The sequence below is a fragment of the Pelobates fuscus genome, chromosome 2 (assembly GCF_036172605.1).
Source record: "Pelobates fuscus isolate aPelFus1 chromosome 2, aPelFus1.pri, whole genome shotgun sequence".
Lineage (NCBI taxonomy): Eukaryota > Metazoa > Chordata > Amphibia > Anura > Pelobatidae > Pelobates > Pelobates fuscus.
The window spans coordinates 234,863,203-234,887,673 of NC_086318.1; the positions used below are offsets into that span (position 1 = coordinate 234,863,203).

Genomic DNA, 24,471 nt, shown 5'->3' on the forward strand with positions numbered 1-24,471 from the left:
TTAACCTTTAATATTGCTTTATCGTATAACTCTCAATTCTTCCAATTAGACTTTTGATACTTATGACATATCACAGCTGTCTTATATGTTGCCTTTGCTAGCTGTTTTCATGTATCATGGCTGAATAAAAAAACCCTGGTTAGTAACAATTCCTCCTTAAAAGTGATTTCCATCATATTCTGTGGTTTGCTCCATGGTTGGTTGTTATATATATGTTTTAACTGATAAACCACTCTCAGACAAATGTGTCTATATTTGACAATGATAACTTGATATCTTAGTGCCTTGTTGCATGTAAGTTAGAATATCTGCTTCTCTCAGATCTTATGTCTGTCTTGCACAAGAAACCACTGAAAATCATATGTTGCTGTGGAGGCTTACATTTGCCATTTAATTCTATTAGTCAAATAAGATCTCTGACGAATTTAATGTGTGATTATTAAAGTATTATTTGACCCAAGGCATTAGAATGGCTTAGACATTGATGCCAACGTTCTTTTAAAGTCCATAAATATTCACACATCTCAAGACAAAATCACAACTCAAAAGCCCGAGAAATTAAAAATTCTGTGCATAATTGGCCCAGTTACATGTCACAACATGAATTTTGTTGTCTATTAGAACTCACAGGTTTAGCACAGAAAATGCATATTGCTACATATGCAACGATACCAAAGCACTCACTATAATGTCAAAACAAAGTATAGATGAGCATATTAAAAGATCTGACATGAAAACATAGCTCAGCTAGATAGGGAGAGGTTTAACCCCAAATGTGCCAACCCATATAAATTGGAGTCTGATCATCTGGATTTAATTAGGCATGCACTTTTTCATATTCTATGACATGGATCAAAGCTTGTTGAATACTGATAATTAGATTTCTGCAAGTATATTAGTAATCTGTGTTATAATGCAGAAGCACAAAAATAGGGACCGAGTTGGTTTGCTAAACTAGTTAATGACTTAACCTCTGTATGAATACAAGTCGAGTGTGTATGTGTATATTTATACATAAATGCTAGCTTATATGTTTTAACTTGTAAATCCGACATTTTATTTATATTCTTGCAGCAGGTGTAAATCTAGAACACAGTTAGTATGTGTTTTTATGATTTTTAACCTGTAGTATTGCTATTGTTAATAAGTTGGATAGGGATATCAGAGTGATAATACTGTATGTAGATGTATGTGCCCCTTAGTGTGATAATAACTGTGTATGTAGGCATATGTGAAACATAGAAACATAGAATGTGACGGCAGATAAGAACCATTCGGCCCATCTAGTCTGCCCAATTTTCTAAATACTTTCATTAGTCTCTGGCCTTATCTTATAGTTAGGATAGCCTTATGCCTATCCCACGCATGCTTAAACTCCTTTACTGTGTTAACCTCTACTACTTCAGCTGGAAGGCTATTCCATGCATCGACTACCCTCTCAGTAAAGTAATACTTCCTGATATTATTTTTAAACCTTTGTCCCTCTAATTTAAGACTAATTCCTCTTGTTGTGGTAGTTTTTCTTCCTTTAAATATAGTCTCCTCGTTTACTGTGTTGATTCCCTTTATGTATTTAAATGTTTCTATCATATCCCCCTGTCTCGTCTTTCCTCCAAGCTATACATGTTAAGATCCTTTAACCTTTCCTGGTAAGTTTTATCCTGCAATCCATGAACCAGTTTAGTAGCCCTTCTCTGAACTCTCTCTAAGGTATCAATATCCTTCTGAAGATACGGTCTCCAGTACTGCGTACAAAACTCCAAGTGAGGTCTCACCAGTGTTCTGTACAATGGCATGAGCACTACCCTCTTTCTACTGCTAATACCTCTCCCTATACAACCAAGCATTCTGCTATCATTTCCTGCTGCTATGTTACATTGTCTGCCTACCTTTAAGTCATCAGAAATAATCACCCCTAAATCCCCTTCCTCAGATGTTGAGTGTCACGATTCGGGGAACCCAACACGCTAACACACACACAGACACACACACAGAAAGTGTGCAGTACCGGTCCTTAGAGTGGCCGGGTTGAGCACACACAGAATAGTCAGGAGACAAGCCGAGTAAGGGGAACCAGAAAACAGAATAACGAGAAACAAGCCGAGGTCAAAGGGTAGGAGAAAGTCACAAAGTCAGTATAACAAGCCAGAGAGTACGTAACCAGAAAGCACACGTTCAGAATCAATACTATAAAGCAAAGACCACAACAGGGCAGGGAGGAACAGGAAAGGTAAGTATTTAAACCAGAAGGTTAATTCGGATTGGATAATTTCAAATCAGAATTAACAATCACACGTGGGAGATATCTAAACCTCCCACTGTGATTGAGGCACTGTGCCTTTAATGCCGGGTCAGGTGACTGACCCCGGCGTGTAACAAATTGGGCGGTCTCCCAGCGTGCAGCGTCATGCATGCTGCCGCTGGGGGACTTGGAGGAAGACGCGGGCGGCATCCGTGGCTGGGAGGATGCCGCCCGCCGAACACATGGCAGGAAGGGGACCGCGGACGGCTGGAGGGTGAGTGCCGCGAGCGAACTGCACCCTCCCCTCGCAGCCGTCCGCGGGATCCTGACATTGAGGTTAGGACTCTATCAAATATTCTGTACTCTGCCCTTGGGTTTTTACGTCCAAGATGCATTATCTTGCACTTATCCACATTAAATGTCAGTTGCCACAACTCTGACCATTTTTCTAGTTTACCTAAATCATTAGCCATTTGGCTTATCCCTCTGTAATAAGTGGGGGGATGTGATTAACAGCCAATCTGTATGCCAATGAAGTGTTATTGTGTTCTAATACAGGGATTCAAACCCCCATTCTACCCTTAGGCAATAATGGAGTCCTCTGTGAAGCACATGGCCTTTCACCAGGCAAAATCAGTTGGGTTGTTGATAAACTCCTCCTCCATTCCCTTCCAGTGCAACCCCCCTTCCCCCAGGAGGCACTCTGGTTCTGTTACATCCTAAGGGATTGACTAAGGGAGGTGTGTCCAGCAGAAGGAGGGGCTAACCTGTTTAAAGCCCTGTGGATAGCACATTTTCTGTCTCTTTTTGGAATTACCTCTCTTTGAATTCACCCTCCTCACCTTTTCTCTCTCTCTCCCCTCTCCCCACTATACACACCCTCTCTCTCTTACTCTCTCAGCTGACGATCAATGGAGTGGTAACTGTATCACGTGTCTATGCCTGTTTTGTTATGTTAATTTAGCCTACTTTCCATTGAGTCAATGATTAGTTTTTAGTAGCAACATATACTAGCCTATTTCAAATGTATATGTATTGTTTATTTGTTTAATTAGCCTCTCTTAATAAATATTATTGAATTGCCGAAAGCAAGGAGTGTGGACTCTGACTTTACACTCGGTTTTTAAGTTATTATTTTAAGTTATTATTTTTAGTTATTAATGTTATTATTAATTCCAAGTTTATTCCAACTTGCGAGTTAAACGCTTATTACACCCTCCTAGAACATCAACCCTATTACATATCTTAGTATCATCAGCAAAAAGACATACCTTACCATCAAGACCTTCTGCAATATCACTAATAAAAATATTAAAGAGAATGGGTCCAAGTACAGATCCCTGAGGTACCCCACTGGTGACAAGCCCAAGCTTCGAATATACTCCATTGACTACAACCCTCTGTTGCCTGTCACTCAGCCACTGCCTCACCCATTCAACAATATTGGTATCCAAACTTAAAGATTGCAGTTTATTGATAAGCCTTCTATGTGCAACAGTGTCAAAAACCTTACTGAAATCTAGGTAAGCAATGTCTACTGCACCACCCTGATCTATAATTTTAGTTACCCAATCAAACAAATCAATAAGATTAGTTTGGCATGATCTCCCTGAAGTAAACCCATGTTGTCTCTGATCTTGAAATCCATGTGTTTTTAGATGTTCAACAATCCTATCCTTTAACATGGTTTCCATCACTTTCCCCACTACTGAAGTAAGGCTTACTGGCCTATAGTTGCCCGACTCCTCCTTATTACCTTTCTTGTGAATGGGCACAACATTTGCCAACTTCCAATCTTCTGGGACTACTCCTGTTATCAATGATTGGTTAAATAAATCTGTTAATGGTTTTGCTAGTACACCACTAAGCTCTTTTAATAGCTTTGTGTGTATTCCATCAGGTCCCATTGACTTATTTGTCTTTACTTTTGACAGTTGAAATAGAACCTCTTCATCTGTAAACTCACGTGTAATAAATAACTAATTTATCCTTTTTCTTAACTGAGGTCCCTCTCCTTCATTTTCATCTGTAAATACTGAACAGAAATATTCATTGAGGCAGTCAGCTAGACCTTTATCCTCTTCTACATACCTTCCTTCTTTTGTTTTTAATCTAACTAATCCTTGTTTTACTTTTCTTTTCTCATTTATGTATCTAAAAAAAGTTTTGTCCTCTTTTTTTACTGACTGTGCTATTTTCTCTTCTGTGTGTGATTTGGAAGCTCTTATAACTTGCTTAGCCTCTTTCTGCCTAATCTTATAGATCATTCTGTCTTCCTCACTCTGGTTTTTTTTATAATTACTAAATGCTAACTTTTTGTTTTTTTACTATTTTAGCCACATCTGCGGAGTACCACAGTGGTTTCTTGAATTTTTTGCTTTTACTGACAAGCTTAATGCAATTTTCTGTTGCCTTCAGTAGTGCAACTTTTAAATAATCCCATTTCTCTTGGACGCCATTTAAATCGCTCCAGTCTGATAATGACTCCTTTACACATGTTCTAATTTTAGAAAAGTCTGTTTTTCTAAAGTCTAAAACTTTTGTTTTTGTGTGGTGTGACTCAGTCACTATTCTTATATTAAACCACACTGACTGATGATCACTGGATCCTAAACTTTCACCTACAGTAATATCGGATACCAAATCTCCATTTGTTAACACTAAATCTAGTATGGCCTCTTTACGAGTTGGCTCCTCAATGACTTGTTTTAGAGACAATCCCAGTAGGGAGTTTAGAATATGTGTGCTCCTGGCACAAGCAGCCATTTTTGTTTTCCAATTCACATCAGGAAGATTAAAGTCACCCATGACGATAACTTCCCCCTTCATTGTCATTTTAGCTATTTCCTCAACTAGTAGATTATCTAACTCTTTGATTTGTCCTGGGGGCCTATAAATCACACCTACACGAATTACTGTGTGATTACCAAATTCTAACGTAACCCAAACGGACTCTATGCTCACCTCACTAACTTTTATTAGGCTAGATTTTATGCTATCCTTCACATACAGGGCCACCCCTCCCCCTTTCCTGCCTTCCCTATCTTTTCTATATAAAGAGTACCCTGGTATTGCTATGTCCCAGTCATTTTTCTCATTATACCATGTCTCAGTAACAGCGACTAAATCTACACTATCAGTTGCCATTATTGCCACAAGTTCATGGATCTTATTCCCTAAACTGCGAGCCTTTGTAGATATGACTCTAAGCTTATCATTTTTTAACCCACTTGCTACAGGCACCTTCTGTCCTTGTTTTGGGGGATAATTGGATCGATGTTTTATCACCCTTTTGCCACCCCCTCCTAGTTTAAATACATCCTAGCAAAACCTCTGAACTGCTCACTGAGAACAATTGTTCCCTTTTGAGAAAGATGCAAACCATTTTTTTTTATTCTTTATTTTTGTTGTGCGTGGTATAACAAAAGGCTTGTTCAGCCACAATAGCAGTCACAAGCAGTAATACATCAAACAGTTGGAACATAACGTGGCATATGAATATACAGCACATTTTTAGTGTTATGAGAGAACCTAATAGGGTCCAACGCTTCAACAGTGTACTAAGGATTAGACAGTTTAAACCTTGGCATGAGTAGGTGCACATCGCTTAGTTTTGATTTAAGGAAAGAAAAACAAAGAAAAAAGAAAAAGACAATAGGCTTAGTTTAGCTAGTGAGTTTCAAGCACTAGTTCTAGCATACTTGTGTATCAGTGATGTAGTACCAGATGGCGTCTTATGTTATACAGGCGGGGTGTGGGAAGGTACCCGAGGTGTTAGCTGGTTGACGGGTAGCCACCTATGCTTATTCGTTTGAAGAGTTTAGGTAAGTTTAACAGCCATGCAATGAGACCACCAGGCTATATAGTGTGTGTTGACAGTTGGTACCTGTCAACTAAGAATATGTTGGATATTATGCAGCATTCAGTGAGAGAGCACCCTTACGGGGTATGCTAGGGGCAGCGGGTAACATGCTGTGCAGACAGCAAAACAAAGATCTGGTAGTGGAGCAGTCTATGCTGCAAAGGTCGCGTGTGTGAGAGGGGCTAGGCTAGACATGTCTACAACAGCAGGAGTGGAGTTTAAGGTTGTGGTTGTTTGGCGTTGCATTTTCAAGAGATTAAACCTTCATACAGCTTTATACTGGTTAGCCTCGTATTGTGTGGGTGTGCTGTGTTTGCCTAATAGCGTGGCTGTACATTTTTAGTGAGATGGTTTCAAACGGGCTTGTACATGCACTTCTATTTACTGCGCTCATAGGTGGCCGATTGGTTAGGGTTCATAGTGTAAGTAACTAGCGAGGTAATAGCATGTACAACGTGATATATCACTGGATTTATATCTTAACACAAAAAGAAAAAAAAAAAAGGAAAAAAGAGAAAAAAATATATATATAACATTACAAGTGAGGGTGAATGTTGGCTTGGGATTACATATATTGATTACATGTCGAGCTAGAATGAAAAAGTGAAAGCCCGTAAAGGTCAACTCTGTAACATCTATGTTGTCACGTTCAAACAATTGTAGATTATGCTAACGTAGTGTACCTATAATCTTAATTTTAATAATGACAGGAGGCGAGTATTTTGCATAACTTTCTTTACTTATGCCTCCAGCAGCACAAGACAATCAATCAAAACTTTTAACCAATCATAGGCCAACATAGCCTGTATATAAGTCCTTGATGGGCGTGTTTATCCCTCTTTCTTTGATGTTAAATCCTGTAACGTCAGGCTTGAATGAACTTTGTAAACTGGCGCTCCGTTAACTTGAAGACTGTAACTTGGATCGAAGCTTGAAAGGATCCTAGTCATCCGACTTTTGAATTAATTTATGCTGAAAAAAAACAGAGATAGGTGAAAGGTGGTGGAAGTGAACTGTTGTCCGCATGTAACATATAGACAATTTATTTATTCAATATCTTGTTGTGATAGGCTATCCCTTCAGGATGCATATTATGTTACTAAATTGAAGCTTATTTCTTACTGTCTATCTAACTTACATTCAACAATATGCGATTATTGTCCATAATACTACAGTATATAACTATATGTAAACCCTAACTGTAAACCTTAATGTTCCCCCTTACCAATGATATAACATTATCGAAAATATATATGCTTGAAATCTGCGAGTATTAGGGAGGGATCAACCGAACATTTATGGGGGGGGAAAATACTCGCCTCCTGTCATTATTAAAATTAAGATTATAGGTACACTACGTTGCTGAAGAAGCCCGTATCGTCCAGGGCAATCTCCACAGCCCCTTTGTCGAACAGGGCTTGGATCTCTCTGTCTATGATTTTGGTGTGTAGTGACGACGCTCTTATAGGCGGTGGGCGACTGTTCTGTACCGGGGTGCCCGAGAACTCGATCTCGTAACCAGCCACCGTACGAAGGATCCAGGTGTCCGAGGATATCTTTCCCCATTCCTGTGAAAAGAGAGACAGTCTGCCTGCAGTCATATGAGAATACAAAGAGGTCGTTTTGGGGTTGCTCACCTGCATTGAAGCGTCCGCGTCCGCGGGTGCCTCTGGAACGAAATGATCCCCGAGGGAAGTTGGTCCTCGTTGCTGGGAAGAACGTTTGAGGTGTTTGAGTTCTGGGGCCTGTTGGGGCCTTCTCTATCCCTTTCCGTGGGTCTCGGCCCGCGCGGGACATGAATAGTGACACGGTAGTGTCAAATTCTGGGGTCTGTGCAATTTTGTCCGGTAGCGTGGGTCTTGGGCATTCTGCCCGTAGTCTCGCCCTTACTTCCTTTTCCATCGGCTTTCTCAGCCAGAAATGGATAAACTGGGCCAGGTGTTCCAGCAAGCCCCATTCTGTCGATCTCGGATGTCTGATCGTGCGGGGGGTCGAACATGGCCACCCCTTGGGAGTCGAGGAAGGTACCCTCCTCACGGTGGTCTCGTGAGTGGTGGGACCCCTCCTGTGTAAGGTATGTGTCCTGGTCGTATTCTGTCTTGTCCCGTGGGATGTCTTGCCACTCTTCGTTTTCTGAGTGTAAAGCCTCCGCTTTCCACTCGTCCATAATTTCCAGCGATGGCGGGGGGTTGTGGTCATCGTCCTCCGAGGATGGAGAGTACGGAGGGGATGGTTCCCTTCTGACTGCTTGACGGCTCCTCTTCAGTGGAGCTTTGCCTTTTTGTTTCCGGGTGCCTGAGTCGGTGTCCTTCCGTTGCCGCTTTATGGCGGGGAAGTCGTCGGTGAAGGTAGGCTCTTTTGTTTCCGTGGTTGTTTTCGGCGGCTATCCATTTTTGGGTTCTGTCCATTATCCATTTTTGGGTTCTGCACTAGTAGTTTGGCAATAGCCTTTTCCACGGAGGCAGCCACCGCCGAGTTGATCAGCGACTGTAAGTCCGCTGGTGGTGAATTTGGTGAGTCACTCATCCTGATGCAGTTGGGGAGTCTCAACAATATGCGATTATTGTCCATAATACTACAGTATATAACTATATGTAAACCCTAACTGTAAACCTTAATGTTCCCCCTTACCAATGATATAACATTATCGAAAATATATATGCTTGAAATCTGCGAGTATTAGGGAGGGATCAACCGAACATTTATGGGGGGGGAAAATACTCGCCTCCTGTCATTATTAAAATTAAGATTATAGGTACACTACGTTAGCATAATCTACAATTTTATCACATGACAGGAGGCTTCCTATTTTGCATTTTTAACGCTGCGGTAACAACGAAAAAGATGCGTGTGATGACTGTCTAAAGTAAAAAACCCTGAAGGTATTCTCTCTAGTCCAGTCTGCGGAGCGTAGAATGTCCGCTAACGATGCTCCCGCTGAATACGCGTGTGAAGCCGCCGCCCCGCGTACCGAGTGGGCCCCGAATTTTGGGTCTACCCCTGCCAGGGATAGGAGCCAACGTACCCATCTAGCCAACGTTGTGGTAGTAACGGGTTTGTACGGTTTGGTGTATGATACCAGTAGCTGACCCGATCGGGAAAAACGGAGAGGTTCGGTTACTTCCACGTACCGTAGAAGTGTGCTTACTACGCATAGACGAGGAACCGTCGGAAAAAAGGGCTAGGACACGGACGTAGAGTCCGTCTTGGTCCTGCGAGACACCGTGAAGGTAACCCCTTCTGGTGTCACCGTGAAACCGTCCACGTCGAAAGCTCTAACGTCCGAGACTCTTCGAAACGAAACTAAGCATAACAGGAGAGTCAACTTGGCTGTTAGTTGTCTCAGTGATAAGGTGTCGTTGTCAGGCCAACTGTTTATAAGTTGGATTACTATATCTACATCCCATAGACTGTTATACTTCGGGGTCGGTGGTCTGGACAGTTTGATACCCCGAAGTAGACGGCATATCAAAGCGTCCTGACCCACTGGTGTTCCGTTTATCGGAACGTGGGCTGCCGAGATGGCGGATCGGGTGACATTAATCGACCGGTATGCTCTTCCTTCCGAGAAAAGGCTTGACAGAAAATTCAGAATGTAGGGAATAGGTGCTGTAAAGGGATTGAGGTCCCTCGCCATGCACCAGCGTAGTTGCGTCTGGTGCCCGGTGCCCATGAGTCCCATAGTAGGTCCCTAGTCGTCTGCGATAGGCCTGAGACATTCCAGGATCCCCGGAAAGACTCCAGACTACTAGCTCCAGGCGTTCCTGTGTTATTAGAGGGTGAGGTTCCCCTTCCGAGTTCGTTAGGAGGAGTGGAAACACTGGTAGGATTAGTGGGTGGTCCTGTGACAGCGCTAGTAGGTCCGGGAACCATGCTTGGCTCTTCCACAATGGAGTGATCAGTATCAGTGATGTCCCCAATCCACATAGGTGATGGAGGACTCGTGCTAACATTGAGAACGGTGGGAACGCGTATGCTCCTGTCGGTGGCCATTTCTGTAGAAACGCATCCACCGCTTCGCTCTGTGGATCCGGGAGCCAGCTGTAGTATCTCGGTAGTTGTGTGTTTGTCCGTGATGCAAAGAGGTCTATGTGGAGGGGACCTCTTACCGTTCTTATCCTGTGGAAGATGGTGGTGTTCAGGCGCCAATCGCTGCTGTCTCTCCAATGTCGAGAGAACCAGTCTGCCGTGAGGTTGTTGACTCCCGGTAGGTATTCCGCCTTGATTGTGATGTTGCGGGGTAGACAGAACCGATAGATGTCCCTCATTGCTTCTGTTAGGTCTCGTGATCTGGCTCCGCCTAGATGGTTTATGCACTGGACGGCTGATACGTTGTCCATGCGTAAGAGTATACAGCAGTTGGACATGTGTTTGGCCAGACTGCGTATCGCAAAGGATCCCACTATCAACTCCAGGCAGTTGATGTGTAGGAGCTTCTCTTCCTGTGACCACGGGCCTCCGGTGGAAGCTCGTGCGCAGTGTGCTCCCCAGCCCCATAGGCTGGCATCCGACTCCAGGATGAAGTCTGGGTTCGGTCTGAATATGGCTCTGCCATTCCATGCCTCCATGTTGAGAAGCCACCATCGAAGTTCCGTCCGTACTTCTGTTGACACCGGAATCCAGTGGTCGTATGTATGCCCTCGTCTCAAGTGGTGAGCCTTGGCCCGTTGCATGGCTCGGTAGTGTAGTGGTCCCGGGAAGATCGCCTGTATGGAAGATGATAATAGGCCCACCATTCTGGCCAGTAGATGGAGTGGTATTGAATCCTTTCGGAGTACTCGTCGTATTTCTTTCCGTATCGTCGCGATTTTTGTTGTGGGTAGCCGCAGGGTGCAGGTTCTTGAGTCGATTTCGAATCCTAGGAACTGTACCACCTTGGCTGGTTGGAGTGATGATTTCTCTCTGTTTACGATGAATCCCAAAGACTCCAGTAAGTGCACTATGGATCTTGTTTGAGAACAGAGTCTGGATGCGGTCTCGCAGAAAATTAGGATGTCATCCAGATATATTAGGCAACGGATGCCCTGCTCCCTTAGGTAAGCCATGACCGGCTTCATGAGCTTTGTAAAGCACCATGGTGCTGAGCTGAGGCCGAATGGGAAACAAGTAAATTGGCATGTGAGGTTTTTCCAGGTGAATTGGAGGAAGGGTCGGCTGACGTGGGCTATCGGTACGGAGAGATAGGCGTCTTTTAAGTCTAGCCGGGTGAACCAGTCGTGTTTTTGTAGTAGGTCTCTGAGAAGGTGGATCCCTTCCATTTTGAAATGCCTGTAAGCGACAAATCCGTTTAGTTGACGCAGGTTGATGACCGGTCTGTATTCTCCTGTTTTCTTCAGGACCACGAAGATGTTGCTGAAGAAGCCCGTATCGTCCAGGGCAATCTCCACAGCCCCTTTGTCGAACAGGGCTTGGATCTCTCTGTCTATGATTTTGGTGTGTAGTGACGACGCTCTTATAGGCGGTGGGCGACTGTTCTGTACCGGGGTGCCCGAGAACTCGATCTCGTAACCAGCCACCGTACGAAGGATCCAGGTGTCCGAGGATATCTTTCCCCATTCCTGTGAAAAGAGAGACAGTCTGCCTGCAGTCATATGAGAATACAAAGAGGTCGTTTTGGGGTTGCTCACCTGCATTGAAGCGTCCGCGTCCGCGGGTGCCTCTGGAACGAAATGATCCCCGAGGGAAGTTGGTCCTCGTTGCTGGGAAGAACGTTTGAGGTGTTTGAGTTCTGGGGCCTGTTGGGGCCTTCTCTATCCCTTTCCGTGGGTCTCGGCCCGCGCGGGACATGAATAGTGACACGGTAGTGTCAAATTCTGGGGTCTGTGCAATTTTGTCCGGTAGCGTGGGTCTTGGGCATTCTGCCCGTAGTCTCGCCCTTACTTCCTTTTCCATCGGCTTTCTCAGCCAGAAATGGATAAACTGGGCCAGGTGTTCCAGCAAGCCCCATTCTGTCGATCTCGGATGTCTGATCGTGCGGGGGGTCGAACATGGCCACCCCTTGGGAGTCGAGGAAGGTACCCTCCTCACGGTGGTCTCGTGAGTGGTGGGACCCCTCCTGTGTAAGGTATGTGTCCTGGTCGTATTCTGTCTTGTCCCGTGGGATGTCTTGCCACTCTTCGTTTTCTGAGTGTAAAGCCTCCGCTTTCCACTCGTCCATAATTTCCAGCGATGGCGGGGGGTTGTGGTCATCGTCCTCCGAGGATGGAGAGTACGGAGGGGATGGTTCCCTTCTGACTGCTTGACGGCTCCTCTTCAGTGGAGCTTTGCCTTTTTGTTTCCGGGTGCCTGAGTCGGTGTCCTTCCGTTGCCGCTTTATGGCGGGGAAGTCGCCGGTGAAGGTAGGCTCTTTTGTTTCCGTGGTTGTTTCGGCGGCTATCCATTTTTGGGTTCTGTCCATTATCCATTTTTGGGTTCTGCACTAGTAGTTTGGCAATAGCCTTTTCCACGGAGGCAGCCACCGCCGAGTTGATCAGCGACTGTAAGTCCGCTGGTGGTGAATTTGGTGAGTCACTCATCCTGATGCAGTTGGGGAGTCTGTCTGTGGAAGACAGGAGAGTGTTAGGTACCGAAGTACGTGCACTGCAGTCTAATTGGCTTCCACTTACGACTGGGGGTCAACCAGCGTTGTTTGACCCGAGTGGATTGGGGGAGGGGTTTACCCTCTGTGCGACCGGGGTGAGCGGTCGTATAACCAGTGGAGCCTGAGATTGTCAGATTTTACCCCATCCCTTAGTGGAGGGTATGGATCACCCCAGTCGTAATGTGGGTACCATATACTGTCACAGATATATATAGGTATGGCGGTGTCGCAGGGCGAACTTGTGTGCGCTGCGCATCTGAGGGGTTGAAGCAGGGGGTGAGCCTGCTTGCCCTGTGACTTTAATAATATATAGCAGGGGATGAGCCTGCTTGTACTGTGACTCGTGGTTGTATAGCAGGGGTTAGCCTGCTTGCATTGAGACCCTTAATAATATAGCAGAGGTGAGCTTGCGTGCAACGTAATGCTGAATGAAATGGCAGGGGGTGAGCCTGCCTGTACTGCGGCTTGGATTGTACGGCAGGGGATGAGCCTGCATGTACTGTGACTTTAATTGTATGGCAGGGAATAAGCCTGCATGTACTGTGACTTTAATTGCACGGCAGGGGATGAGCCTGCTTGTGTTGTGACTCCAGTTGCAAAGCAGGGGATGAGCCTGCTCTCATTGTGCTTCTGAGCATATAGCAGGGGTGAGCCTGCTGTATTGTGACACTCTGTGTAATGTGGGTGCGCTTGGGGCCACCCAGTGTGAGGGGTCAAACTTGGGGTTCACACAATGACAGTAGTGGGGTCCCCTTGGAAGAGGAGTGTCCTTTATTATACACACAATAAGTAATTGTAGAAGGTGGTACAGACACCTTTGTATTTCTAAGGTGGCACAGACACCATCAAGTAATGCAGCTCAATTTGTGGGGGAAAAAGCACTAAAACCATTTGGGTGTGTGGATGATGTTGGGCGGATCGTGTGAATCACGATCGCCAGGGGCGCAAAACGGCCAGCGTGGGTCTTGCGGTGCGAGATCCAAGATGGCCGCCGTTCGCGGCCAAAATGACAGCGCGGTCCGCGATGGCGATCGCGGACCGCTGTCACTGAAAGGGGGCCACTCAGTAAGGCTCCCGGCGGCCAAAACAAACCTTCCCTAACCCGCCCCCACCTCCCAGAGAACCCCAGTGTTCCCCAAATTGCCGCGCAGTCGCAGAAAAAACGCCGCGATGTGAGAGTGCAAACAGTATAAAAGGGGAAACCGTACAGGGTGGAGAGGTAGAGTGGGTAGAGGGAGATAGAAAATAAACAATGAGTCAGTAATAAATACACAATAAAAGATAATCAGATATTGAAGTGAACTCAGTACTCTGACCTGTGCCTGTCTGGAAGCAGCAAAGAAAGAGGGATAAACACGCCCATCAAGGACTTATATACAGGCTATGTTGGCCTATGATTGGTTAAAAGTTTTGATTGATTGTCTTGTGCTGCTGGAGGCATAAGTAAAGAAAGTTATGCAAAATAGGAAGCCTCCTGTCATGTGATAAAATTTACAGTTGTGTCCCAAAAAAAAAAGAGGCAAATATCTAATTGACTCCTCAAATATAGCAGAGCTTCTCCAAGGGGCACAAGTGATTATTAGGTAATGCCCATGGTACTGGTTGCCTCATGGCAGAATCAACTAACAGGTTAATTTTCACCAATGGCCTAATAGCCCACAAAAGGTTTCAATCGTGCGATGCAGACATTTTGAAAGCTGAACATGAATTGAAAAATAAAATAATAATAGAACATTAATAATAAACACAAATGTAGAGCCCAAGCTCTTTTTTTTCAATGTCTCATCCGTCTTAAATTCAGTGATGGCTTACTGTGATCACAGGCAGGGACAGGTACGGTTTTTGCAGAGTATAGCAAGGGTAAGTCAGGTAGTTACTTGGAGCTCCTTCCCCCGGACAGAAAATGAAAGGGTATGCGGCAGGTTACTTCTGCAGGTAAGTGGCTTGCGGTCTTAGGTTGTAACCGCGGCATATGCGTCAGGTGTGGAGTGCTGGGAGATGAATGGAGTGATCCGTTCTGGATTCCAGGAGTGGGTGCAGGCTGGGGAGTTGTTATTGATGCCTGCTGGTCCTTCTGGGAGTAACGAGTCCTGGGACAGGTTCAAGGATTTCAGCATGGCCGGAGCGTCCTGGATGTCTCGGATGGTATATATGTTCGATCCTCGTTGGACCGTCAGTGCTCTGGAGGGGTGCCAGCGGTACTCTATCCCGTGGATGCGGAGTTCTGAGGTGAGTGGTTTGAGTGATCTTCTCCAGGCCAGGGTGCCATTGGACAGATGTTCGTAGAACGAGAGATCCATGCTCTCGAAGCGGTAGGGGGTTCTGCCGCGAAGGGAGGCCATGATCGCCGCCTTGTCCCTGCCGCTGCGGAGGGTGACAATGACGTCCCTCGTGACTGTGGACGGTGCGCCTTTCGATTTGGGGACTCTGAAGACCTCTTCTGGGGTGGTCATGGTGGCCTGTCTGTTTGGCATGATTGTCAATAGTAGGCGCCCCATTAGTGTCGGCAGTTCGGTCCCTGGGATGTCCTCAGGGACTCCCCTGATTTTGATGTTAGGGCTCCGCCTGGCATCCTCCAGTTCAGCGAGGCGGTGTTCGCATTGTTGGGTTAGCTGTTTCAGGTCTAGCATATTGTGTTGCAGTGTGGCGATGGTTTGGGCCTGCGTTTGTGAGGAGCCCTCCAGTTTAGTGATGCGGCCTGTCAGGCCTCTGAGGTCTGCACGGAGCGCTGTGACATCGTCATGGAAGCTTTTCTTCAGATCCTCTAGCAATGTTTTCATGATCGCTGTGGTAATCGGTTCTGAGACTGCCTACAGTCCTTGGTGTTTCACCTTCCGTGGTGGGTAAGAGGGCTGTGGGTGCACCTCCTCCGCGTCGTCAGACATCTCCTCCGAGAAGTCTGAGCACCCGCCATGTAACGCCACCATGCTTGTTTCAGTGACTCCTCGTGTTTGCCTCCACATCTCCCCGATCGTGAGACCCGGGGTGGGCTTGTTTGGTACCATTTTTTCCCCCCCTTTCTCCCCATGTGGTCCTGGGGTGTTTGCCTTTCGGGTGGGTTATGAGGGAGGTTATTCTAAATGTTTTTCCCAGTGTGAGCCTCGGAGCTCGCCTTGCTTGCGACCGTTCTCTTCGGCGTTCAGGCTCCGCCCCGCAAACCATCTTTTTTGTACAGTTTATTTTCATTCCAAACAGAGCTACCATAAAAATAAAGCCAAATCCTTGCTCCTGACACCATTCACCAAGCCACAAGTTAAAGTCCCTAATACGCATCTGCCTGTCGTTCTGAGTGTTATACACAGGCAGAACTTCAGAGAATGACAGTGTGGAAGCAACCTGCCGTATATCATTGGCAAAAACACTTAAAACTTCCTTAACCTCTGAAACCTCATTGCAAGCCAAGTCATTTGTCCCTAGATGGACAAGTACATCCAATTCCCCTTCCTGCTTTGCTCGCTTAACAATATTACAGATACGTCTCCTGTCTCTGTGAGCAGCAGCTCCGGGAAGACACCTCACAAGACCACCATTGTCCATCTCCACACCTCTTATGATGGAATCCCCTAACAACAACTGCTTTCTATTAGGCCTCACCATAGTCTCCAAGCCTCTCCCCACAATATCACTAGCCTCAGTGCCTCTCTCCACAACACCACTAGCCTCAGTTCCTCTCTCCACAACACCACTAGCCTCAGTTCCTCTCTCCACAACACCACTAGCCTCAGTGCCTCTCTCCACAACACCACTAGCCTCAGTTCCTCTCTCCATAACACCACTAGCCTCAGTGCCTCTCTCCACAACACCACTAGCCTCAGTACCTCTCTCCACAACACCACTAGCCTCAGTTCCTCTCTCCACAACACCACTAGCCTCAGTTCCTCTCTCCACAACACCACTAGCCTCAGTTCCTCTATCCACAACACCACTAGCCTCAGTGCCTCTCTCCACAACACCACTAGCCTCAGTTCCTCTCTCCACAACACCACTAGCCTCGGTGCCTGTCTCCATAACACCATTACACTCTGAAAGTGCAGAAAATGAATTATGTAGAGCAACAGACTGTGCAATATGCCTTTTATCCACAACTCTAAGTCTACCAGATCCTACAGTGATCCATCTGCCATTCCTAGTATGTCTCTGCGGCAGTGGCTTTGCAGCACTTCCAGCCTGAGTTTGTTTACCAGAAAATTTACAAATCTCAGACTTCAAAAATACAATCTCCTGCCGCAAGATAGAGAACTGTCTACAGATTAGACAACAACCAAACCTCCAAAAAGTGGAACGTGAAACAAATGCATAGCAACTATTACACTGAACTAAGTTTGCCATTCCAATAAGGCGAATAATTTAAATCAAACAAATCTTAACTTTTTATTTATCCTCCTGAATACCTCAGATTACCTCCAATTTTTCGCCAGAATATCTCCAACCACACACACTTAGAAGCAACACTCTCCAGAATATCTCCAACCACACACTTAGAAGCAACACTCTCCAGAATATCTCCAACCACACACACTTAGAAGCAACACTTAGATGAAGCAACCAAGCTATATTAGCCAAGCTAATGACAACAACCCTTATATACTCCTAAAATCACCACCCACTAGGAATGTTTAACACCTGGGTAGGCCTCTGCTTATTTGCAAACAATAGCTAATTTAAACCGCAATCAAGAGCAAGTAGCTAACTAATCAAATCAAATGCCTTATAATTACCAACAGGAAATCAAACCTTGTGCAATCAGTAACCTTTTCCTACAGATGAATCTTACATGTAACAGTAAAAAAGAAAACTCTTAGCACAAATCTTAGACAGTTGAAGCTTCTGTAAAACTCTCCAGAATATCTCCACACACTTAGAAGCAACACTTAGATGAAGCAACCAAGCTATATTAGCCAAGCTAATGTCAACAACCCTTATATACTCCTAAAATCACCACCCACTAGGAATGTTTAACACCTGGGTAGGCCTCTGCCCCTTAATGTAAGAATAATAATACTGTATGTAGGTGTATGTTCCCCTTAGTGTGATAATATGAGTATTTAGGTGTATGTGCCCCTTAGTGTGAGAATAATAATAGTATATTTAGGTGTGTGTGCCCCTTAGTGTGATAATAATAACAGTGTATGTAGGCATATGTGCCCCTTAATTTAAGAATAATAATACTGTATTTAGGTGTATGTGCCCCTTAGTGTGATAATAATAGTGTATTTAGGTGTATGTGCCCCTTAGTGTGATTATAATAATAGTGTATTTAGGTGTATGTGCCCATTAGTGTGATGATAATAATAACAGTGTATGTAGGCATATGTGCCCCGTAGTGTGATAATAATAATAATACTGTATGTAGGTGTATGTGCCCTTAGTGTGATAATAATAATAGTGTGTTTAGGTGTATGTGCCACTTAGTGTGATAATAACAGTGTATGTAGGTGTATGTGCCCCTTAGTGTGATAATAATAATAGTGTATTTAGTTGTATGTGCCCCTTAGTGTGATAATAATAACAGTGTATGTAGGCATATGTGCCCCTTAATGTAAGAATAATAACACTGTATTTAGGTGTATGTGCCCCTTAGTGTGATAATAACAGTGCATGTAGGCATATGTGCCCCTTAATGTAAGAATAATAATACTGTATGTAGGTGTATGTGCCCCTTAGTGTGATAATAATAGTGCATTTAGGTGTATGTGCCCCTTAGTGTGATTATAATAATAGTGTATTTAGGTGTATGTGCCCATTAGTGTGATGATAATAATAACAGTGTATGTAGGCATATGTGCCCCGTAGTGTGATAATAATAATAATACTGTATGTAGGTGTATGTGCCCCTTAGTGTGATAATAATAATAGTGTGTTTAGGTGTATGTGCCACTTAGTGTGATAATAACAGTGTATGTAGGTGTATGTGCCCCTTAGTGTGATAATAATAATAGTGTATTTAGGTGTATGTGCCCCTTAGTGTGATAATAACAGTGCATGTAGGCATATGTGCCCCTTAATGTAAGAATAATAATACTGTATGTAGGTGTATGTGCCCCATAGTGTGATAATAACAGTGTATTTAGTTGTATGTGCCCCTTAGTGTGATAATAATAACAGTGTATGTAGGCATATGTGCCCCTAAGTGTGATAATAATAGTGTATGTAGGTGTATGTGCCCCTTAATGTAAGAATAATAACACTGTATTTAGGTGTATGTGCCCCTTAGTGTGATAATAACAGTGCATGTAGGCATATGTGCCCCTTAATGTAAGAATAATAATACTGTATGTAGGTGTATGTGCCCCTTAGTGTGATAATAATAGTGCATTTAGGTGTATGTGCCCCATAGTGTGATAATAATAGTGTATTTAGGTGTATGTGCCACTTAGTGTGATAATAACAGTGTATGTAGGTGTATGTGCCCCTTAGTGTGATAATAATAATAGTGTATTTAGGTGTATGTGCCCCATAGTGTGATAGTGATAATAGTGTATTTAAGTGTATGTGCCCATTAGTGTGATAATAATAACAGTGTATGTAGGCATATGTGCCCCTAAGTGTGATAATAATAATACTATATGTAGGTGTATGTGCCCCTTAGTGTGATAATAATAGTGTATGTAGGTGTATGTGCCCCTTAGCGTGATAGTGCTAATAATATATTTAGGTGTACATGTCCCTGTTTCTTGCACTGGCCTAGCCTTGCCGCAGTGCTTGGAGACCGTCCTGGGGCCGGAGCTGTTCTTCAGCACCATGGCAGCACGCCTTGTACTGTACTCACCAAGGACAGAGTCAGCATTACACTGAATAATATGGAGCCGCCAGGAGCATGGTGCATGGATAGTGTCAGATAGGGGACACACACTGACAGCCTGACACAGGTACTCAGACTGCATATTGACTGACACACATATTAAATGGGTAAATAATGCCACGGAGATTAACGAGATGAATGTGATCTACACACAGATACAACAGCAGTTAATATGGGTTCATCCATCCTGGTCTAGGGGTTACGAATAGCCTAGTATATGGGGACAGTTTCAGCATGTCATCTGTCATAAAGCTCAGTGATAATCAGCAAAATTCTACCAGCGTTATGTGTCAGGATAGATTCAATTATAGCACGGGGCATATTTACTAAAGAGTGAGTTGGGGAGAGTTAGGAAACCACCTGTCCAAATTTTACCCAAACAGCTATTTTATCCTTCAGTTTGTGCTAAACTCACTACCCTCACTGTATTGATATAAAAATGTGCCTTTATATAATAAACTGCATGACATGCCACAATAGTACCAGATACACCTCCCAATAAAACAAATATTGTTCTGCAATAAAGTAAAACGATGTGATTTAAAAAAAATATTTAGCACAATTTAATGTAAGCAAGATTGTTTTAAATTATACAAAATCCGGTTATTTTCTTCATTGGGCATATACTGATTTCTCTCTCTCTCTCTCTCTCTCCATATACATGTGATTATATATAATGTATTTTGCTGCCTCACTTGATCTCTTTTTACGTTTTATCTCTGACACGCTATTTGTATCACAGTATCCAGTCATTCCACTTTATTGTCTCGTTGCCAGGGTCATTCAATACACAAATGTATTTCTGCTTTGAATCAATATAGGAAATTTGGCATTAGGATTCAAGTGTTGCAGGCAAAATGCCAATCATAGGATGACGTTAAACAAACACAATGACAGCCCCCCGCCCCCCCCCCCCCAAATTCCATCTTTACTGCCCCACTCATTCCCCCACCCTACCGCCTCTCCTCCCCAACTCCACCCTCCCATCCCCCCCCCTTTTACATATTTGGGAGTCAGTGACAGGTTTAAAAGTTCAAGACTTTTAACCCATTGAGTAACAGGTGAACCAACAGATCATGAATTGCCTTAATTAAGCAATTAAATGATCAATAAATCACAGAAACAATAAAGCACCTACCTACCTTTTTAAAATAGGAATCATGGTATTTCTCATTTACTTATCTTAACACACCAGCTTTTCAAATCTACAAACGGGTTAATTCCTTCCATGGTCACTCTCTATGCTATCAGTGAGTGTGCTTCTTATTGCCAATTACCAGAAATGTATTTGACTAGCAGACGAGTCAATGACCCCCCGGACCTTTTTTTGTCACTGGAATAAGTGGAATAGATTTATAGATTTATTGAGATCTTTCACAAACTCCCAGGATACTTTATTGGGGGGGGGGGGGGGGGGGGGGGGGGGGGGGGGGTAGTTGTGGTTCTTGTTTCAGTAGAAAGTAAAACATATGGGGAACATTAGCTAAAATTATCATAATAATATTTATTTTTTTGTTAAAAAGAACACTTTTGGGAAAAATAAAAAAAGGACTTTTCCGCTAATTTTGTAAAAGTCCCTCTGCTCCCCATTTAATCCCAGTGATTCATTAGGTCAAAAGAAAATTTTGCAAAATCAACAAACTGTTCACATATAATTAGACAAATGGAAAGTGTATATGTACTCTGGTCCAAATGCGTCAGTAACTCTGGATCAGTGTGTGGGAGGGGGATACAATTCTCCAGAGATGATTTCCTGCTCACAGATTGTCCCCCATTGATCACTTTCATCCAGGGCTATAGTTTTATCTCATTCAACGACTGGGTGCTGCTATCAACCAGCTGAACATCTACCCACAGGCAGGACATACAATAGGCACTGGCAAACAAGGGTTAACACTGGGCACTCCCAACACTACAAGGCAGGGTGCTCTGCATGCTGGAAGCATTTGCAGGTAGAGGGTAGTATTCTGAGCACCAGCAGAGGATACACTTCTAATGTAGACAGTAGCACACTAGAAAGCAAGGGGTATACAGGGTGGTCTAACTTCTATCAGGTAGGAGATACACTGGGTGGTGCAAACAATAGCCAGGCAAGGATTTACCTGATATACTAAGCACTAGCAAGCAAGGGACACATTGAACTCATTCAGTTCTAAAAAAAAACAGGAACACTGGATGCAATGAGCACACTGAGGCTAGGGATGCACAGGATACTATGGGTGCACTGAGCGTCAACAGGCAAGGGATACTTTGCATACACTAGCAGGCAGGGAATACGCTTGCAGTTAGGATACACATTGGGTAATTGAGGTTAGTGCATACGTTGAGTTACTTGCAGCCAGGAGATACATTTAGAACTTGGAGTCAGATGATACTCGGTATACTAGTAGTCAGGGAACACACTGTATACTAGCAGTCGGGGGATACACTGTATGCTAGCAGTCAGGGAATACACAGTATACTTGCAGTCAGGGGATACACTGTATACTTGCAGTCAGGGGATACACTGTATGCTAGCAGTCAGGGGATACACTGTTAACTTGCAGTCAGGGGATACACTGTATACTAGCAGTCAGGGGATACACTGTATACTAGCAGTCAGGGAATACACTGTATAAGCAGTCAGGGGATACACTGTATACTAGCAGTCAGGGAATACACAGTATAAGAAATCAGGGGATACACTGTATGCTAGCAGTCAGGGGATACACTGTATAGCAGTCAGGGGATACACTGGACATTTGCTGATGTACTGAGTCACACAGACTGTCTACCACCAGGGGATTCCCCTCTGAAACTCACACAGTACAGTCAGGCTGTCCCTTGGTGTCAGGATGCAGGTCTGCAGGGGGCGGATGCTGGGTATATCTGTGGCCATAGCACACGGGGTGTTCTCGGGTTCTCTGAACATTCTACTGAAGTTCATGATCTCCAGGTTCCATTTCTCTTTCCTGACCCTGGTGCAATGTACCACCAGCTCCACCGCCGCCCTCACCCTGGAGATCCTCCGGCGCTGGGGCAAGATCTCTGTGCCCCCCTTCGGACTGGGCTTAGCTCGCATGTTCATCGGGGTCACCATCCTGTCAACCCTGCAGTCCACCCTGACACTGTGGTCCCTGCGGGGGCTCAGTCTGCCCATGTACGTGGTGTTCAAGCGCTGCCTGCCCCTGGTCACCCTGATGATAGGAGTGCTGGTCCTGAGGAATGGGATGCCATCTGCAGGGGTCATCATCGCCGTATTTATCACCACCTGCGGAGCTGCGCTAGCAGGTAAGCAACCTGTAACCTCGATCTAGCCCCAGCATGTCTTATAGGCAGCATGTCTTATGGGGACCTGGAGTTACTGATATTAAGTAAAAAAAAATATTGTATCCAGGGTACCCAGGGTGACCCATAGCACACTTACTGTCACTTTAACACCTGCCAGGTCGATTTAATGTCTGTAGTGATGGGTATCTGTACCAGGATGGGGAAGAAGCTGTTAAAGGAGCCATTCTGGCAAACTTACAGCAATGACAGGTCATTACATAATGCAGGGCTGGGCTGGGGTCTCTTAAATAAATGTCATGGCTCTGTCTCAGGATAATTGACTGCAAACACCTTAAGACAAAACTTTATGAACATATACAGAACTTGCAAGATGTACTAAAGTCTGCAGTCTCCTCTGTTAGGGATGGGAACCTGTAATAAAATCTTATTTATAGGCATGTTTTTTTTTTGTTTGTGTTTTTAATATAATTTATAGGCTCTTTCAGTACACTGTCATGATTTAGGTAGGAGTGATATTCAGTAAATTAGTTATGTGTTCCTTACATTATAAAGTCTTGTTCAATCATTAGTGCTTTTCACGGTTACGTTTAAAAAAAAAAAAAAAGATTTTATACAACACTCTGTCCTGTTTACACTGCACTTTGCCGAAAACGACATGTTTATTGAGAACATTGTAATCAGAGGCAGCTAAATGTGGGGGGTCCCTGTTCAGACCGTGGAAAGCCCATCTATGAACGTAGTCTGCTCCAGTGCTGCAAGGAGGGGTTTAGCCCAAGCACAACTTCTCAATGCAAGGCATTAATCACATCGCTGGTGTGAAAGCTGTTCTGAATGTTACATTATTACTATCATTAAAAAAAAAGGTATATTTCAGTATAAGGGTACAATACATTGCAAAAGAGTACGTTTGAGAATTAAATAAAAAAAAGATATAACATATATAACTATTTTGCTTTACTTATTTGCACAGAGTTTTAATACCAAAATATTTTAGTGCCATTAACAATTCTACATGGCAAACCCCTACTAAAGTAGTAGCTTTTATACGATTAAATTGCAGACCCTCTAGGTGTGTAGGTTGATACACATCTTTAGGACCCAATTGTAAGGGTTTATTTACTAAACACTCAATTGTGGTGAATTCTCCCTCCCCCCCTATCTTTCAGCAAACCACCTTTTAATTCACCACAAGTGACTGCTTTGGGAACAGAACCATGAAAGGCCACTGGTGACTTCAAGTGTTTGCTGTGATTCAGCAGCTGTGCTGTCCATATCCAAGTGGCTGATTTACAGTCATTTTTGCACTTGCTGTATGCACACGGTGTGCTTTGAGGCTTGGATTTAGGACTGCTGAAGGATCCACAAGGGTTAATACCTTGGAGCAAGTAATAAACAGGTTTCAAATTAGATAATTGTCTGGGAGAAATCTTAGAAATCATCTAGATCTTAGAAAATCTAAACAAAAATCAGCACTCTATTATTTTACTTAGTTTGCTATGCTTTAGAATCTGTTGGACATTTGTATTTATTTGCACTCTCTCTGTTCATCAAATCTAACCATTTGTCCATTCTTAAACTCAGTTTAACATTAAATCGGTTTGTACTTAACCAGGTTTCTGTTATTTTCTGTATGCCACTGTACAACAATATTACAGTTCAAATTTGTGTGGAAACCGTGCAAATATTTACCAAAATATATTAATGATGTTTAATAG

General features: G+C 44.0%; 1 protein-coding gene across 1 annotated transcript in view; it reads left to right on the forward strand.

Annotated features, from left to right (window-relative positions):
- The first annotated feature begins 21,995 nt into the window (after nt 1-21,995).
- SLC35D3 (solute carrier family 35 member D3) overlaps nt 21,996-24,471 on the forward strand; it is a 35,307-nt gene continuing 32,831 nt past the window's right edge. Inside the window, exon 1 of the mRNA XM_063441197.1 lies at nt 21,996-22,756. Within this exon, the coding sequence (XP_063297267.1) occupies nt 22,321-22,756 (436 nt within the window). The 5' untranslated portion in view covers nt 21,996-22,320. The remainder of the gene's footprint in view (nt 22,757-24,471) is intronic.